The following is a 20,454-nucleotide window of genomic DNA, read 5'->3' as shown; positions in this document are numbered from 1 at the left end:
GGTAAAGATGATCTGGAGCATAAGATTACGGGAATGGAGGCTTCCAGAAGAAAGGGAAAATTCAGCTTAACTCTAATAGTCATTATTATGGTGGGCGTTAAACTAGGCATTGGGAAGGTGCATTCCCCTCTGCATCACTCCTCTCTGCCCATGCTGACGTTCCTCACACAGCCCACCCCTCTCAAAGATGTGCTTAAGTACATTTATGAGTGGATTCAGCCTGGAGACAAGGTGCACCAGCAAGTGCAAGCTATCACAAGCATATTTTATCACACGGATGATGGTGACAGAATGTCTTGGTCAGGGTCAGTGTACAGTATGCAACACTACTAAAGGAGAGGGGCTTTTTCAGATTTTTTTCACCTCCAGTTTCTTCTCCCTTTGCTTTTTTGAAGAATGTATCTTCATCTAGCTCTATGGATGTAGCGTGAGAGTTATGTGTGTGAGAAGCGCCTGCAATCACTTTGTTTCTAGTTTTCTTTCATACGTTCAGTAGGATAAATAACTGCAGAGGATATAGCTTAACCCATAAAACAAAGTGACATCATAATTTATTAATACAGAATGCACAGTTCATTGCTGTTAAATGCCATAAAGAGCTGGAAATAGAGCAGTTTCTCAGAAGGCACTGCCAATATATCAAAGAAAAGGTTTCCTCGATGCTCTCAGCGTGCTGAAGATCCTCTCCTCGCATTCTGGTTAGTCCCCTGAGCCACCGTGCAGCATACCAAAGCACCTTTGCTGGCCATTTCCCTCCTCCTGCCAGCGCTGGCTGCCCAGCCGTGCAGCTCTTGGTGCCTTTGGTGGGGCAGCAGCACGAGCCGTGCCGTCCCTCCCCTGCTGTCCCTGTCGCTGTCCCCGCGGTGTCTGGCAGGCAGGGGCCCCGCTTGAAGGGCCGTGCTTCATCACGTGCAGCAGCTGGCTCCGCGCAGCAGGCTGCACACCCCTGGGCCGTGCTCCAGCAAAGCATTTAAGCACCTGCTTACCCCTAAGCTTTAGAGTAATTCCTCTGGCGTGAGCTAAGCACGGCCGCCTCGTGCTTCCCACGGTCTTCCCTTGCAGGGGTGCCCGGCCTCCCCACGGGGCAGACCACTCCAAACTGACACCTGCATCTGCACTGGGCACACGGCTGGGCTCTGCGCTGCCCTCGCTGCAGCTCCCTGCCTTCCCAGTTCTCAAGGGACAGGACCGGGACCCGGCTCGCAGGTCGCAGCTCCGATCCCATGCGCGTGTGCCCCCAACCCGGCGCTCACCGTCCCCTGCAGCGCCGGCGCGTTGGCAGTTGGCTACCCCCCTTGAATCCCCCTCTTCTCCGGGCTATATGTGGCATTTCCAAGCCCTGACGGCCTCTCCGAATGTTTTCCATATTTGTTCAGCCTCCTCCTCGGTTCAAATACCGGGGAGGACTGGGGCGGCACAGAGTGCGGTTGTGGGGGCAAGGAGCCCTGGCACACGCACACACGCGTGAGAAGCGGCATGGGGAAGAAGGAGAAGAAAGCCCAGCACAATGCGGCCCGCAGCGGGGAGCAGGGCACGGATTCCGGCCACACGCAGGAGCCGGCGATGAAGAAGAAAAAGAAGAAGAGCAAGGGGGATCCCAAAGCTGGCCGGGAGGAGGAATCTCACACGTGTTGCTGGTGCCGTTTCCCACTGCTGTGCGCTTTGTTGCAGCTGGCATTCGGCGTCGCTGTAACGGTGCTGGGCTTCCTCATGGCAGGAGTCAGCTCCTCCCTGCCGCTCAGAGACACTCCGTATTGGGCTGGGATCATTGTAAGCATAAAGCCTGTTTGTGCATAAGGCGCCTGTGCCAGCATTAATACAAGCTGCATGCTGCTGCACTTCAGACTAACCAACTGCATGCACCACGCCGGGCGAGTTATGCTAATGCAACTGCTCCTGAGGTTTAATGTCTGAATGCGTTCTCCCAGTCTCTATCCAAGCTCCAGGATAACAGGACCTTTAGTATTCCCCCTGAAATTCACCAACAGACCTTAAATAAAACTCCATCTGGCTGCGCACTAGATGGATGCATTAGCTTTTGCTTTGTAGAGGGGTCGTGCCTGGTGATGCTGAAATAAATGCGGATTATTACAGTGTCCCCCCCTTCCCCACTGAGCTGTGACAGCTGGGTTGAGGTGTGGGAGCAGAACTCTCACCTTTTCAGTATGGCGTGCTGATGGGAGGGAAGGAGGACAAATGGCTGTCTTTCCAGCATCCCTGTGGCGTGGAGATTTTTCCCCTGCTGCTCCCCAGGTCCTCAACAGAAATGAGACAACATGTGGCCATAGGGAGCAGGGGTGGTGGGGACAAGGCCAGGTCCTGCCAAGCATGTATGAGAACACTGGGGTCTGGATGGCCACTCTTGGCCAGGTGCTTGAGGACACTGGCAGTCTGGGATCTGCAATGGGTGATTGTGTGTGGAGCCAGGAGTTGGACTTGGTGATCTTCATGGGTCCCTCCCACTTGGGATGCTCTGTGATTCCATGATGCTAGTTGATCCATGATTCTACTCTGATTCATGATTCTACTCTATGCATTCCATTATACATGGGGTTTTTTGTTTGTTTGTTTGTTTTTATTTTTCCTGAAGGTATCAGGCTTCAGGAAAATGTATACAGGTGTTTGGACTACTTTGGGTGTTGTTAGACTGAAAGGACTTCCAGCAAATACATTTTGTGTTTACTTATTTGTGAGGTTTCCTGGTGCAGGAAGCAGTGCTGGGGGCACTTCACATAAACATAGCACCTTGCAGGTCAGACGATTGTCTGACCACCCCAGCTGCTGGGGACAAGGAGCAAGGCCTTTGCTCCCAAGCAAAGCGGGAGCTCCACTTGCTCATCAGATCCTTCTCATTTCTCTTGTGACAGAGGACAGAGTGAAGAGTTCAGTCAAAATCTAGCCCATGAAAGCTGGGGAAAGACTGAGTTTGGCTGAGGTAGCATATGGCCAGAGGTATGAGAAAAGTCCTTAGTCCTGTGAATATTACCAGTGTCAAAACTGTGTCAGTCAGTCTGGGACATCCATAGAAGCTCACATGCTCAGGGAGACCTGAGGCTCAACCAGTGTCTCTGCTTTCTGAAGGCTGAGCTGCAGCCCTCAGCAGTTTTAGCAATAGCCACCCACACTGGTGCCACTGGCATGTCCAGAAGTGGACTGATTCTTCCTCAGCTCAAAGCAACTTGATGCTTTTGGTGCTGCTCATTCTCATGGTGTTGTTAGGGACTGTGTGCTGGGCAGATGTGGTCAGAAAGTCTTCCAGCATGTTCAACCCTAAGCAGAAGGCAAAGAGGGTCTGAGTCTGTCCAGAGGGTGGATGCCATCAGGGTGAAAGGGAACCTAATGCTAGGAAGGAGATGTAAAGCAAGTGGTGCTGCCCCAGAGCCTGCCAGTAAGAGCACACATGGAGAAAAGATTGTGTCCAATGAACAATGAAAATAATGCTGAGCTAAGAGGTAATGCAGAAGGTAAGAGGTAGTGCTGCATTTACTTTGTTCTTCTGCTGTGATGTCCCTGTGAGTGTGCTCAGTGCTCACTGAGACACCAATGAGCTGGAAATGGCCAGGAGCTGCTGAACCAGAGCCTCTGGGTGCACGGTTCTTGGAATGTTTCTGATGAACTGCAGTGGGGAATGCCTGAGGTGTGGCCTTGGGAGAGCTGGGAGGGTGATGGACTATAAAAGAAGGCCCTCAGCTGGGGCCTTCTGCATGGGGACAGACATCCTAAGGGCTCTTCCTGAGCTGCTGGGAGTGCAGGTGGGTAGTGGACAGATGACACACATGCTGCAACAGAAAGTGACTTCCCAAAACTCTTCTACTTGAACAGAGAAGAGCAACAGAACAGAAAAATGTGGTGTAAAATATCAGAGCATATTTGTTTTAGTAGCATCCCACTCAAGTGCTCTTTTTAAAGGACTTGATTAGTATTCAGAATCAAGAAGTTAAAAAATCTATTATCGAGACCTTTTTAGCAACATTAGAGATAATGGGTGAAGCTCATTCCTTGTGTTACTCCAATGGAATTACACCAGTGCTGGATCTGACGCCGCAGCTGTTAATGCAGGATGGCAGAAAAATGAAGGGAAATTGCTAATGTGTTAAATAGTCCCTGATTGATGGAAGAATTTTTTTTCTTTCCTGTTAGTGTCAAAATGGTGACACTGTTCCCTGCTGAAAACCGAGTGCTGTAGTGTCTCAGCATGAATGAAAAGGAACTGTTTTAGAGAAGCTACTCGAATGAACCCTCCCAAGGCAAACCAAACCGTGCAGAGTAGTCTGGATCAAACCAACTCAAAACTTTAGTGCCCCGGTAGCACAGGCCATGGCACAGACAGGCTCATCATCCTGTTGGTGGGGAACATGTACTATGCCAACAGTGAGTGGGCCCAGAGCACCATGTTCCCTTGGTGCTTCAGATTTGAGATGGATTGACTGCTGCAGGAGGAAACAATGCAGAAAGCCTGTGTTAGATCAGAAGAAGATCACTGTAAAACCCAGTCAAAACCTACCAGTTTCATGTGCATTTCATGTGAAATCCTTGGGGCATTACTCAGAAACCAAAGGAAAGGTTTAAGGACAGAAACCACGGAGCCTGTGTGATTTACCACTTCTGCTTTAGTGTCTCTGCTATGCTGCTAAGGACTTGCAAATTAAAATGGTGAGGGTGGGAATCATTTGCAGCAGGGATGTCCAGATCTGCACCAAAACACCACAGTCTGCAGCTTCATGACACCTATCCTGAACGTGGTAATCGCAGCCTGGACCACACTGCCAATAGACTCTTTTTTTTTTTCTTTCTGTTCTGGAGGCAAATTTCACAAATCCAGCCAGGATTTTTTTTTCCATTTCTGCAGGGTTTTTTTCCATTTCTTCTGTGTCTTGCCACTGTCTTGGCATGTCGTTCTGGGCAAGTTACTTAACCTTGCCAAGGCTTTGTTATTTCCCCTGAAAAGTGGGGTTAATGATGCCCACCTGTCACCTTTGCTTTGAGATCCTTGAATGAAAAGTGTTGCAGAAGCAGTATATATTAATGGTGCCCTTTTCCACTCTTTTTCATTAGCTTGTGGCCTTTTGACATCCAGAAGAAGAAACGGTGCATTTCTCCTCGAAAACCTGCTCTCAGATTATTTCCACTGTGATCAAAAGCAGAGGGTACCAGAAATCTTGCAAGCACACTCCCTTTCAGACTCAGTTTGCAGACTCAGGCGGTTGAGGAAGTTACGGAAATGCTTGTCAGAAAAGATTATCTGAGGTGTTTATTATTTCTGTCAGAAGGTTATTTAAAATCCACTGAGTCTTCTTGGGCCTGGTGGAGTGAGGCTGTGTGAAAGGGTTGGCGGAGGACTTTGGCTGCCTTTCCTGTCTCAGAGATCTTCTGATGCATAGTGCCACGTGGGACCATCTCCCATGGCTGTGTGTCCTATCAGTGCTGATAACCGAGATGTTTGTTTAATTGACGTACTCCTGTGTGTGAATGACTCAGGTGGCAGGGCCTGCCACCAGCTCAACATGTGCTCGTGAGCTGGTGTGCCTGGGTGCCAAAATCAACAGTGCTGCCTGCAACAGCCTCTGCTCCTCTTGTTTTCTGGGTTAGTGTCATGGTGGGGCTTGGAGAGAGGGTGTGTGTTGTTACAAGCTTTCTGCACCCAGCAGCCTCTGTGTCTTGTACAGCTTTCTGCATATCACTCCAGCACCTTCAGTTCCCAGGCGAGCCCCAGAAGTGACGGTGAATTCTTGAAATGGCAGAAGAGGACATCAGAAGAGGACAGGGATCGAGATTGTCGACCTAGTACAGCACTGACAGGGTTTATATCTGTGCAGGGAAAGCTTTGAGAACACTGATGTGAGACACGCTAAAAGGATGGAGCACTGCACCTCGGTGTCTGTGGAAAAAAGAGGACAGTGCTGTGTTATAAAGGGACATCAATTAGAAGCTGGGGTTCAGTGTGCCTGATGGCTACCTGTTCATGGCCTAGGCTGGGTTTGCTGTAGACGCAGCTGCTCCTACCACATAATTTCTTCCCCAGCCAAGTGCCATGAAGCATCTCAAGGGCCCTCTTGGTGTTGCCCCAGGCACATGAGGCTCTGTAGATGTTTCCACCAAGAGTATTTCATGTGATGAAACATGGCAAACCCATACTGGTGACCCTCTGGCTGCACAGCGGTGGCCCAAAACACCACCTGCCACCAGGCAGCCATCTCACGCATCAGCAACCATCTTGTCTTCTTGGAGGGAGGGGGGGTCAATAATTGGGAAACATCCCGAGCCAGAGCAGGCAGCAACCGATCCCCTTCCATGTTGATGTGGGGATGGCTGACTATTTAAAAACCTCTGAAATGTGCTCTCTTTCAAAGTCTGAAAGGCAAGAGACGCTTTCTTGTTAGCCCTGGCCCCGTGCTGACTTTTCTCTGTTATTGCTTTTGACACCTCTTCCTGCAGCAATTGTGGAGGTGGCTTTCAGTCAGGCTTTGCCTCCTGTATAGTCTTGCTGGGTTTTTAACGCTCACTTGTTATGAGAGAAACCGATTTCAATTTTTAATAAAAGAAGATGCTTAAAAACTGGCTCCATCAAAGCAGCAAATGGAATAGATAGTCATGCAGGCAACTTTTTTATACAGGCTAGCTCCAATTAGCCATGGGCAAACATCAAAAGGTTGGAGGGGGGACTGCCTTCAAGTCTTCAAGTTCAGGTGTTTAATTGAGCCTTCTCCTAACTGCCTGAAACTCCGGATGGGATGCGATGAGTTACACTGCAGGAAATAGGCTCTGGGGAGGTTTCCAGTGCTTGTTTATAGCCATATAATTGTAATGCACCAGAGCTGTTCTCTTCAGAGCCTTCTGAACTTAAATCTCACCAGCTTCTGAGACTAACTATGCGCTGATGTCTGATTAAATGAAAACCATGCTTGTATTTGGATGAGGCAAAGAGTGGAAAAAGTTGATAGGAAGGAATGTCTCAGGGTTCCCATCCAGACGGATGTGTCAGGGGGATGTGCACCCCAGGCCCATGTGGTCCCAGAGTAGGTCTGTGGGCTGCTGAGTCCACAGAAGCACCACTGTGCTTCAGCCCCTGCTCTTCCTGCAACCTCAGGGGGAAGGAAGGAGGGCATCGGAGCTCCTTGTCCAGTCGTGTCCATTCAAAGAGCCCACTTGAGGTTATCCAAGCATCTTTCCTTGGCCTAGGTAACCTTTTGACTTTACAGAGATAATGGCTTTCTATAGTTCACAATCATGGTCACATTCCAAACAGCATGTCTTATCTACACAGCACTTTCAGCCGTGCTATGCTCCTCACATTGCAAATCACCGCTGGTTCTGAAGCTTATAGTTTAATTTTCATTGGTTCCCTCAGGCATTGGATTGCCCAGCAGGGTATTTCTGACTTAACAACGATATCTGACTGCCGCTGCAGCTCCTGGCTTTGTTAGCGATGGAAACTTGTGTGCTGCTTTGCCACGGAAACTAAGCCTCACCCTAGGACAGGTGACTCCTGTCTCTGCTGAGCAGCCGGCACAAATAGAAGAGATCATTACAGAAAAATATGGCTTGATTTGATTGTGCACATTCTTGTAGGGTTTTGATTACTTTCCAGGATTTAAAAGAAAGTTGCATGTCTGCCATGTTGTATTATTGCAGTGTTGGAAGGGACCTGTAGTGAAGACATCATTATTGTAATCTGTAGGTGGAGCAGGGATGGTCAGGTGTCATGAGTTTTTACTGAGGTTGAGAGAAATACTTCCTAGCTGATGATGACCTTTGCCTGCAACTGTAAAATGCATGTTTATCATTCTCATTAGATTTATTATTTCTGGAAGTAATCTACATGCAACTTGCCTGTCCTTAAATCTAATGAGAAATCTATAAGAGGAAACACCACTCAGGAGTAGTTCTTCTGTGTGGCAGGCTGACTTCCTGTGGTAGGGAGACCCAAGCTGACCCAAAGTTAATAAAAGTGAGCAGTTAAAGCTTCTGGTAGTACCTGCTCTCACTGCAGTTTTCTCAAACCCCATAAAGCAAATAAACATTAGTGTCACTGTAACACTCTGTATGAGTGTCTGACATTGGAGATAATCCTTTTTCATAATGGCAAAGCCAACAGGAGTGTTTTCTTTTTTGCATCGAAGTCTGGGTCCAGTAGGGTTGTTAAATTCATTGGATAATGTGGCTTTCCAAATGCAAGGATCGAGATAAGTATATCCTCTGAGGGCGAGCCAAAGACTTCAGAGACAGATAAAAGATATAAATTCTTCACCCTGCAAACAGAAAGGCCTATAGTGACTTGAAGGGAGTAACTATCCAATAACTTGTCCATAATGGAATTTTCCTCCCTATTCTGTTAACAGCTGCTTTCCCCCTGAAGTTGGAGAGTTTATATTCTTGCTAACAAGGAAGAATCCACCTAGGGTGGGTCTCAGCAGCGCCATGTGATGTTACACTACTAGTATTTGAGAGGTGTTGTCCTCTGGTGTATGTTCTTTTCGACTTCTGAATGCTGTTGTAGGAGGTTCTCACTCACCAGCCCCAATGCAAAGAGCAGATGGGTTAAAGTCTGTCTGTGTGAATGCTTGCAACATTTGTCTGGTGCTGTGGCATAGGCCCAAGGTGCTTCTTTGCACCAGCCTCTTGCCTCCATCCTCCCTTAAATTCTTGCTGGTTGTTTCTGACTTTCCTGCTTTATCAGCCACATGTGCCTAGGTTTTCAAGATACTCTGGGTCAGAGGCTCTTTGCTGGAGAAAGCCACCTAGTGTATAGCAATGCCTGAGCTAGAATTGTAGCAACGAGAAAAAGCAGTTTCACAAATATATAAAGGAGAGATTGAAGCAGATTAGAGCAATCTGTGGTTTTGAAATTTGTCAAAATAAACCAAACCACATTTAAATGTCAGTGTGCTAAGATACTGAATGCAAACCACTGTGGAAATTGGTGCCACACGTGTCTGTATTTCCCTCAGTTTTGTTCGTTACACAACCATCTCCATCACTGCTGTGAGGTGCCCTGGCACCTCCCATACACCTTGCGCTCAGTACTTATGTGATGAGACGTGAGGGAGATGTGGGGAGGTGAGGGTAGGGTGGCAGTGCCTACTGGCACTGTCCCATGCTGCTCTGCATTGCCCCTGTTTGTCCCTGTCAGATGGTGATGAGCCTGTTTTTCTCACCTGTGCTGCTTTTAAGATGGGCTGATGCTAGTCAGTGTGCAGGCACAGAGTTTGTCTGCCGAAGTCTTGAAACTCCAAGGATTCTATGCTTAGGTCACCATCGGTGCAAGGATCCTCCTAGGCATATAAGCTGGAGGACTCGCTCCTAAATACCTTCAGGATCAGGCCCTGTTTCCTGCTGAAAACTGATGGAGCTTGATTAAGTTCTCATGGCAGCAGGATCTAGGCATCTTTGTGATTGGGGAGTCCAGGAATGTTTTGCCCTATTTTCATTACAGTTTGTAGCCCCGAGATGTTCCTGTCTAATGAGAAGAATGTCCCTCCCCCACCACCCCCCCAAAAAAAAATATAAAAAAATGAACAGCATTGGAGCTTTTCAGGAGCAAAAAAATATTTGGTTTTTTTTTCTGCCAATTATAGTCTAGCCATTTTCACTGGATTGTGAACAAGAAGATTTCACATGGTATACCATAATCATAATTAAATCCGTACTCTTCGTGAATGCATCTGTATCACATTCAGGTCTTTTTCTAGACCATACTCTTCTATATTTAAATACTTTCCTTGGCTAACCTTCCATGTCACTACCTATTCAGCAAAGGGTGTGTTTGTCTGGAAATCTTTGAAATAAGATCTTGAAATAAACCATATCTGAGATTTACTCAGCATAGAAATGCATATTTCTATGTTTCTAGATAACATCTACAAGAGCTGATCTAATTAACTGCTGTTCTGTAGCTCTTACAGAATCTATCTTATTTGTATAACAAATGTGCATCGATTGATGGCAAGCAACTGCTAAAGCGAGTTCAATTGCATTTTATGTTGTGTGCTTAGTCAATAAGGCAGAGGAAGTGTCTGCTTTGCACTGGGACATTGGGAGGGCTATTGGAGTGCAGGGATGCAGGATTACCTCCCGCACCTTCCCAGGCAGCATTGACCGCAGCCCTAACGTGCCTGCTGCAAGGCAATGGTCTTAATCACTTAGTGGCTCCTGGCAAATATTTACTGAAGGATTTTTATGGTTATTCTATTGCACTTCACAGGCATAATTCAAAACGGATCTATTATTAATGTATAAAATAGAAGCATAAAGCTGTTTTCTGTATAAATGTCCCTCGCTTTGGTTTGTTCCAGTGAGTGAATTTACCTTTAGAGAACAGAAATGTAAAACATGTGAGGGCCGTAATCCTCAGCAACATTGCTTTTTGCCATCAGTCACAAAAATGCACACCTCTGGTTAAAAAAAAAAAAAAAAAAGTAAGCATATTGTTATAAAAGAAATACTTAAGCCTTCTGTATTATCCTGGCCAAGCCTTGCTGGAATCCCGACCCAGTGTAATCTTCTATAAATACCTCTCTATATTAAAGCACCTCTCCGAGCATCTCAGTATATTATTTAAATCCCAGAGGAACTTCAGAGAGCGCAGGCAGGAATGGAAATCCCTTTCAGCGACAGTCTTTTGTATGGGAGCTTTCTGAAGAAGGAGGCCTGATCCTGCAGTGCCGAAAGACTGTTGGGTTTTTGCAGGAGTTGTACTAGGCTAATTTGGTAGGGGAAAAGATAAAGCTGGGCTAGTGGGAGGAAATGCTGCCACGAGTGCCTGATCCTGGGCCGCATTCCTGCTGGAAAAGCAGCGGGGACACGGTCTTGTGATGTTGATGGAGTCACCCAACGGCCAGCCTGGCCCTGGGTTCACACCAGTGCAAATGCCCACCAGCAAAGCAGTTGTGATTTATTGCTCATAATGAGATCCTTTTAGCAGCAGATACCAAAAAAAGCTTAGGCCTAGCTTTGAGGGGTGCAGGCCCTTGGGTTTCACACGAGTCTGGGCATGTAAGGTTAAGCACGTGTACGTACGCGTTTTCTAGGGCTCGCTGCAAGTTCCTTCCTTTGCCACTGCTGCAAGTGGGCAGTTTATCGTTTGGACAGTACTAGAGATGTGATCTCCTTAAGATTTAAGTTTTATGGGGATGCTAATTGAATTAAAAGATTAATATTCAGCGCAAGGGACCAAGGACATAGGTGATTAATCCTGAGAAATAAAACATGTTTGTGTCACACACAAGCACTACAGGGGGGAAAGATACCAGCACTGAAGGACCTTTGACTAGAAAGGTTGTTTTTTTTTTTCCCCTTGACAACCCTGTCAGCTATTGCTGTCAACAATAAAAAGAAGAAAACAAATAAATTGGAGGCCATGTGTAAGTCACAGGACCAGGATATAAATACACATGACATGAAGAGGAGTAAATAATACTGACGCTTTCTTTGGAAATGTTCTCAGGCAATACTTCCTATTCATGTCTTACTGAAATGACATGAAATAAAACTTTACAGGAGAAAGTGTTATTAATCACACCACTTCTTGAGAGACGTGACTACCTGTGTATTCAAAGGCACTCCTCCTTTACAGGGCTACTGGCTATTATCCTACATTGACAATGCAGATATAAAGAAACCTGGTATTTTATTCATCAGGTTGTAAAATAAGGGGCTATTTAGAATCTCAAGCTCACGGTCCCGTCCCTGAGCAAAGGCAACCAGGTCTGGTTTTGCCTGAAGAAGGCAAATGGCATTACTCAAGGGAAAGAGAAACCCTCAAATTAATGGCAACTCTTAAAACCCTCACAGTAAAATGAAGAGAGAAAAAATAGATTCTTAATGCAGTCATTGGGAATTTAATATCATTTCTAATCAAGCTGCTACTAGTAAAGAGGACAAGGCCTGCTCCTGGTCATGTGTTAGGACAAGCTTTATCTGGCTAATCTCTGCTGAGGTCCTCTCTAGGGCTGACAGCACCCAAGATCCTACCTTCAGGCACGATACCAAGTGCACGTGCCATCGACACACCTGCTTTTTTCCAAGACAGCCCAGCTGTGCACCATTTCCTCCACATGTAGCTCCAGCCTACAACAACATCTATAGCCTACAACACCCTCTCCTGCTGTGGGTGCAGCCAGGATGCCCTGATCCCCATGGTGGCACCTGGGACTTGCTCTGGTGCTGACATCCAAGCTGCTTCTCATGTCCAGTCATGGGAGCTGCTACAAAGATGTGGTCTTGTTACAAAGCGGTGGTTCTGGCACACATCCTAAAATACCAGGTGTATGCAGGCACGGGGATCACTTCACCATCACCTGAGTTTCTCCCACAGAACAGCATAGCTAGCACAGCTGAACTTGTGATCTGTACGTCCTGCATATTTCTACTTTCTAAATAGCAAGGGTATGCCTAAGACCCAGCAAAACTCTGTGAGAAACTCATCAGGGGGTTAAAGGAGTAAGCAGTCAGATTTATACTGCTGCCAGATGCCAAAGGACAGAGCAGAAATGTCATAAATCAATGTTAAATACTCATTCATGTATTCCAGGCAGGCTGATCTCAACCTTGATTTTATAAGGTAAAAGTTAAAAGAAGTCTATTGATGAAAATGAGTCAGCCAACAGGTAAACAAACCAAGGCCCGCAGCAAGTGGAAGGCCCAGTGAAATTCACAAGGCCTCCAGTTGGGTTCCTCAACACTTGGCCAAGGAGGAAATGTGGTCCACGTGGGACTGCCTGGTTCAGTGATGCCCCAACATTGTTTTTAAGCAGTGGTGAGCCATGGGGTTGCTGCATGCTGCCCATCCTAACAAGGGTCATGGAGGACAAGGCAAGTGAGTGTGACATTTGGGTCTATGGGTCTTGTAACCCCCTGTGAGGTTTGCTAGCAAATCCTCCATAAATAAGGATCCTCCAGCTGCGTAAGGAGAAGACTCTTGACTGGAGTGCTTAACACAACAGGGGCCTGAAAAGCACTGCTTAAAAAAGAGAAACTGCATTTATTGGGCTGTTCTATGTGTTCCTCAGAGCAGGAGTATCCCTCTTTATATGGCTGGAAAACATCTACGAGTGAATACCTGACTCTTTTCCGATAAATCGAAATCTTTAGAATTAATAACAAAGGCAGCTACGTGAATTGTAAAATGCACAAATACTTTGCTATTGCTGTTAACCATCATCAGTTACTGCCACAGGGCTAAAACACAGTCTCAGACTGCAGGGGAGATGTCCTTTTTGGTAGGGTGTCCACTAGAGGAGAGGTTGAAAGCCTCTGCTATAATCTGGGCTCCTTTTCATCCAGTGGCAGCAATGTTTACTGACTTACAACCATGCAACTCACAATGTTGACATAAAAATCCTGTCAGCATCCAGTGGTTCATAGGATGGTGCTCTTTGAGCTTACAAGCCTAACTTGTAAGTCTTCTGCTTCTTTTTGATAGAGAGTTACATGGACAAAGCTCGTAACAAATCCTGGAGGATGTTTCCAAGCTGTAGGTCTGATTCACAGAGCCTCTCTGGGTAAAATTTTTGTGCCTTGGTGTTCATGAAGTGGAGGTTAAATCTCTTCCCTCCTCACAGTCCACATGAATGAGGCTCTTGCATGTACAACTGTAGCTCCTATGCAAACCATTTTACTTACTGCTCCTTGAGTTAACAGTTCTGCAAATACAGAAAGATCTTTAGACTTGAAAAATGCTGTTATCATTACTATTATTGATGTTGTTTTTATAATTTTGACACATTCTAAGTCTTTTCCCTCACAGGTCTGCGTGGTGTCCTTAGTGGGATTTGTTATGCTTTGCATTTCATACCAACCCGATGAGAAGACATGCGTGCAGTTCACAGTAAAGGTACCTTGAATTTCTGTTATTTCTTTTTCCTCCCATGTCATTAAATATAATGAGAAAAGTTGGTTCTGGGGATATTTTTAAGACCACATTAAAAGAAGTGAAAATACACCTGAAATGCAAGAATGGTTTTCTGGTATTTTCCAGGCAGATAAGGAAGAAACTGCAGTCTATAAAGGGGAAACTCTGTAACAAATATTTGAAAACACAGCAAGATACCTTTTTACAACTTGCCATATTTTAAGAATATCAAGGAGATTCAGATCAACAAAGCTGAAATATTTTGGGAATTGTTCACTGAAAGATGGGCATTACTGATTAAATAGAGGCATTCAGCGTGTGCCAAGTCAGAATTAGCGTGGGGTAGAACAGGTCCAATTATATTAAATTTCAATTTTTACTGTGGTCTCAGAAGCATCTCAGTGTCTTCCCTGCCATTTTGCTCCTAACCATCAAATAAGAAAAAGAATGAGCACAGATGCATTAAAAAGCAAGGCTGGAAATGTCTGCCTGCCCATCTTCCTAGCTGGGGGAGAGGTCCTTGTCTCAGAGTACAGGGCCTTGTGCAGGGTTAGGCAGTGGCAAACATGGGAAAGCATTAGCAAGCTGCGGGAACAAGCATTCTCCCATGGGGAAAAATCCCATCTGAGCATCACAAGGAAGGTGCATGAGCTGAGCACCATGTCCAGCTTCAATTTCCAAAACCATGCTCTATTAATGCCAATAACTGACTAAGAAAACAAACACTTAGATTGCGTGTTCCAGATGGGAAGTTTCTAACACTATTTTTTTGGAGCTATTTTTTGTTATTATTGCAACTTTGAGGGCTCTTAATATTTTGCAGACTCATAATAACCAGGAATATACCAACGACCATACCAGGAAAATACCAACGCAAACACTACAAAATAACAGTGATTATTAACCAAGAAAGGTAGAAGGAAATCAAATGCAAGGAACCTGGCATTAATCCTCCTTGATAAATTAGGCCCTGGAGTGTCTTTTGTGCCTCTCTAAAGCTTCTACTGTACTTACAGAAAGAAAGGGAGAAGAACAACAACTGTGTCCCTTGCTTTGACAGCCTTCACGCTCTTATTCCCTCACCTCCGCACCATCAGCAAGCATGATGACAGTCCAGAGTTCTGACACACCAGGCTTTGCGTTGCTTGTCCAGCAGCATTACACTGAACTTGGCACTCACACAGGAAGGAGACATCCATCCCTGGTGGAGGGACAGTGTGTGGGTCAGGGCGTCTCAGAAGTCTCTGCCACCCTTGACACCACTGCTGGCATGGGCAGAGAGCAGCATGAGCCATCCTGATAGTGCAGCCCAGGCCTTGCAGGTACACTGCTTGCTGGTGCCTCTGGGGCTCTGCGTGGCTGCTGAAGCATCCTTCTGCAAGAAAATCTTGGTCAGGAAGGGATAACTGCACGCATCAGTACAGGTTAGGGGCTGACCTGTAGGAAAGGGGCTCTAAGAAGGATCTGGGAGACCTGATGGACCACAGGTTGGCCATGAGCTACCAGTGTGCCCTTGTAGCCAAGAAGGCCAATGGTATCCTGGGGGGCATTAAAAAGAGCATGGCCAGTAGGCTGAGGGAGATGATCCTCCCCTTCTCCTCTGCTCTGGTGAGGCAGAGAAGTACTGTGTCCAGGTTTTCAATGGTGCCCAGCCAACAGAACAAGGGACAATGGGAACAAACTGGAATGTAAGAAGTTCCATCAAACATGAGGAAAAGCTTCTTTACTGTGAGGGTGATAGAACACTGAAACAGGCTGTCCAGAGAGGCTGGGGAGTCTCTTTCTCTGGAGATATCCAGAACCAGCCTGGACACTTTGCTGTACAATCTGCTGTAGGGAACCTGCTTTAGGAGAGGGGATTGGACTAGATGATCTCCAGAAGTTCCTTCCAATCCTTACGATTCTGTGACTCTGTGATCATGCACATGCAGCCCTGGGTGATGTTAGCCCACCCTGCTCAAGGGGATTTAAGCCTAAGCCTAAGCCTCCACAGCCTTCAGAGTTGTTCCCCGATCCATGTCTACAAAACCTCCTGGTTTCATCTCCGATGAGCATGAAAAATCTTTTCAATGGTCAATTCATTCCATCTTAGATAATTTCAGATTGGAGCAAAACTATCAGCTGCAAACATGGCTGAAACATTTCTCCCTTGTATGAGGAACCCAAGGACAATGAGCTTCTATGCTCTGACCTCATTGCATGCTGTTTCTTCCTACTTCCTTTTTTTCCTTCTACTTAAACAGCAATCATTGGGCCTATCTCTATGAGGTTGCAAAAAAACATTTTTCCAGTGGCAAGTTCTGGTCCCTGAGCAGAGCTCACTGCCCAGTTGAGTTTGCACTGTTGAGGCTGCCTCCAGCTCTGGCATGTGATTAATCTGCTGATGGGATCCAGCACTTGCTGTCTTGTGCTCTCAAACAGGCAGTATTTGCATTTGCCTCACCTTTGATATTTGGAAATGTGTTCATTTTCAGTGGCTTGCAAAGAGATTCCTCTGCAAACATCTTGTGAGAATAATACACTGTTTGGAAATTGCCCTGCATCTCTACACAGCTGTGTTCACCTCTGAAAACTGCCATAAGAGCTGCCTGTGTATTCTATGCATATTGAAGTCTCTCTGAGATTTTCTTCCCTTTAGACACAAAACAGGCTCACAGTACCTGGAGGATACTTATGGTTTTGGATTTCATGCCAGTTTGTGCTCATCTTAGAAGCTGGCAGCTAAATGAAATACCTGCCAGGGGAGAAGCAGGCTCAGCACATGGTCTCGGCTCAACATCTCATTTATTAGGGAGGCCTGATTCTGTCCCCCACTGGCCTGAATCCAGGGACATCCAGCCTGTCCCCTGAGGTGACAGCTGCATCACAGAACAACTCTCATCCCTCAGAGAAGGGAAACGTTCATCAATATTTGTTCATTTTCCACTTCCCCCTCTGTATGCCTACAGAGTCCTCCTTACTGTGCGCTTCATATGCGGAGGTGTCCCCGTTTCCCATCTTCACACTTCCCATGCACCCTTGTCTTGAAAGCTGAGGGGCTAAAGGATTTGCATTGAAGAATAGCTGCCCTCGTTTTGAAGCTGCCCTTCGTTTAAGGCTGCAGGGGAAGTCATTAATAGTAGAAACGAAGATCTTGCTGTAAGAATTCAGTTGTTTGGGGGAAAAAACACACACAGAGCTTGAAGACGAGCATTAAGAGTAACTATCTTATTTTTTTCAAGCTGACACAAATTGATTCACACCACAGATTTAAGACAAATGCACTAGAAGTGTGAATTTTATCAAGGCAGACATACTTGGAATTTCAAGGTCATAAAAAATACTTTATATTGATAGTTTGCTTGTGGTATTGAGGTTAAGAGATAGGAAGAGAAGCTGCTGTTTGAAATAACATATTCCCAACCATACCATGTGTCTGTCAGATAAGATGCCAAGAAAAATAAATGTTTTTATAGTGCTGAACAGAACCAAAATGGTATTTTGGCTAAACACAGCACATGATTTTAATGTACATTCACACATATTTTGTGTGAACAGCATAGCAATTGCCAGCTCCAACCATTGGCAGGGAGGAAAATTCATATGCTTGGATACCCAAAGGTCTCAGGTGTAGTGCTGATCAACAGCTGCTCCAGATGGCTCATGGGCTGGGCTCTGCATGTGAAGGCTGCCCCTACATCAAAGCTGCCACAGGTGTATGGAGAAGGAGGGTGACCAACAGACCCTTGTCCTTCTCATGCCATAACAGGGGCAACGCTGGAAAAGGTTCTTGCTGCATTTTGACACCATTCAGAGGCTTCTCCTTCATGTTGGTGTGGAAGTCTTCTAAGAGGGTGTGGCACAACATGCACTTCCTCGTGGTGATGTGTCAGGACCAGGCAGCAGAAAGGTTGGCTGCCTTTGCAAGGATGTAAGCAGCAGATCTGACACATCCCTGCCCAACTTGTAAGATTTGTTTGGGCATGCAAAGCAAATGATGGGAAAGATACATGAACAAATTCTCAGAACCACCTAGCTCTCAGCACAGCCTGGGTTAATTTGTCAGCCCACACCTCAGTTTTCTTAGCTTTGCTTACTGCACTAACTTAGCGAATTCTAGTCAATGCAGGGCAGTTGGGCAAGATGCTCCCTCCCTCTCTATAGAGTTGGAATACATTTTTGTGCTCTTACTGAGTCTCAAAATTATAGGGCAATGCTCGTATAAAACATGCAAAGCAAAACAGTTAGCTCTTGAGATGACTCCCTGAACTTCATATCAGCAGGAAGCTGTATGTGCTTTGCAACGTTAGAAGTCCATGGTGTCTGGACATAGACAACGCATTCACTTTCTGTGGAATACATATTCACGTATTCCTTCTGTGTTCTTCATTCTCTTTCTATCTGGAAAATGAGTGAGTTTGTTTTGTTTTATTTTATTTTTTCCTTTCTTTCAGCTGATGTATTTTATGCTGAGTGCCCTGGCTCTGGTTCTCTGTGTTGTGGCAGCGGCTTTTGCTGCCCACCATTACCTGCAAATGACAAAATTTACTTGTGATACTGTCCTCGAGTCCTGCCAGTGCAAAGTGGACACCGCAGACCCCCTCAGCAGGACCTTTGTCTACCAGGATGCCGCTGACTGCAGCAGTGTCACCAGCATGCTCAGCTTCTACCTGATTCTACAGATGGTGCTCAACCTGACTGCAGCTCTGGTGTGTCTGCTGGCGTGCTTCGTTATGTGGAAACACAGATACCAGGTCTTTTATGTGGGTGCTCGGTTCTACCCTTTAACTACTACTGAGTGCCAGCAACAGAAAGTGTAGGGTTTGCGTTGGCAGGGCCTGTAGCCAGGGAATGGAAAATGTCAGCATACTGCCACCATAGACACCACACAAGGATCAATGTTTGTATGGTTTTTGACAAGGAAAAACATTCACATGCTTAATGAATATGTTTTTCAATCATTTTGTATGCCAACTCTTGCAAAAGGTCCCTAGTGAGACTATATAGAGATCACTTAACATTCTAAAGATGCAACCGTAGCAATACTCACCAAAGAGCATCTTCAGTACCCATAAACAAAATAAGAGCTTAAAAAGTCACCGGGAACTCATCTGAAGGGCTACAGCTGTTTAGACATGGGGTCTATTTCCCTCACTGGCAGATATTCATTCTTGCCTTCAGAGAAGATATACCAGTTTCTACCAGATGAAGATCTGGTCCAAACTGCTTTATTACCTGCTGATAATGCTTAAGGAATATATTGCATTTTGGATGCACCAATGGGAATTTACTGTACCGAAAAGGAACAAAAGAGGTCAGGACCTCTTCAAATGCAGGCTTGAGATCAGCAGCAGAAGTGAGTATGTTGATGACTACCATATAAAAATTGTTTCAGAGTCACTGGTGATGGCAGTTACCCAATCCAGTTAAGAACCAACACCAGTTCCAGTGGATTTGCTGGTGGTGATGGCGTGGGCTATGCCTCAGACCCCTTTTTTTTTTTACAAATGAGCACTCAGCACTTTGTGAGGAATTTAAGAAACCTTGAGCTGAGCTCTTAGGATGGAGATCCCTAAATCACTAATCAAATTGAAAGCCTGGCTGTAATTGCATGCTCCCAAACCCAGCGTCAGGCCAGTGCCACCAATTATACTCTCTGTGCAACAAGCCAAACGTGTTTTTGGTGTAACTCCTCTGAAGGCAATCAGCCTACACAGCAGCTGTGTGTAAGCCCTCAAAGATACATCCCTGCAACAATCTATGTTTTAAAAATGGGATAGAGGGAGGGAAGCAAGAAGCGTCTGCCAGTCTACAGAAGACATTAACGGTAAATAATGAGGGCAAGAGAATAACTATTTCTTTAAAAGCAGCATGGAATAACAATTAGTGTTCAGTGCTCTTTTACCCTGAATGCATGACTTTGAAAGTGCTTTACACATTATTAGCCTTACGTCAGGACAAGTATGCTGGCTTGTCCCTCCACCTGCTCAGCGTGTGCTCTCTGAAGACAGGAGCAACTCTGGTCAGCAGCATTGGTTCTGCTGCCCAGTATTGACATCAGGGCAATGCTCACACTGTCATCGTTTGGGATTTCCTGGTCCCTGACAGACAGGGTGTCTCTGAGGTGGAGTGGAACAACCACATAGCAGAAGAACTGTGCCACTATCATTATAAGCAAAAAGGAAGCAAGCAGAACTTGTACAAGGCTTTAAACAAGCAAAAACTTTCTGTTTCTGCTAAAAAAAATACCCACCAGCGAGTCAGAAAGCTGGGCTGGCAAAAAGCTTGTTGTATAAGCAGCTCTAATCCTACCCAAAAAGTGCCTTCCATGCAACAATCACGCAGTGAATACACATCACCCCAGGCTAGAACAGCACACTGCCAGCATCAGAGGACCGCAGTGTGGGTCGACCTCCTGAGGTCCACCTAGAGCGAAGTGCTCATGATTCTGTTACAGAGACATCTTCTAGCACAGTCATAATGTCAGCCACCATGGTTTTTTCTGCGAGCTGTGATGTTGGGACCTTTTGAAAATGAAAGTTTCAAGACCAGCTCCCAGACAGACATTTTTTTGTACCAAAAAACAGGTAACACTAGCAAGTGTGGCTGTAAGGGGACATTTGCGA

At 45.9% G+C, this 20,454-nt stretch overlaps 1 protein-coding gene across 1 annotated transcript; it reads left to right on the top strand.

Annotated features, from left to right (window-relative positions):
* Positions 1-1,321: 1,321 nt before the first annotated feature.
* Positions 1,322-20,300, top strand: SSPN (sarcospan). Its single transcript, XM_065742432.1, is given in 4 exon segments — positions 1,322-1,343; positions 1,346-1,770; positions 13,745-13,831; positions 18,283-20,300. Coding segments are annotated over 4 exon segments (900 nt in total). The 3' UTR covers positions 18,649-20,300.
* Positions 20,301-20,454: the final 154 nt, after the last annotated feature.

This window comes from Cyrtonyx montezumae, unplaced genomic scaffold (assembly GCF_038088225.1).
Source record: "Cyrtonyx montezumae isolate F1298 unplaced genomic scaffold, pur_monq_1.0 scaffold_3, whole genome shotgun sequence".
NCBI classification, from domain to species: domain Eukaryota; kingdom Metazoa; phylum Chordata; class Aves; order Galliformes; family Odontophoridae; genus Cyrtonyx; species Cyrtonyx montezumae.
Note: the sequence above shows the minus strand (reverse complement) of the source record. Positions and strands in the feature narration are given on the sequence as shown.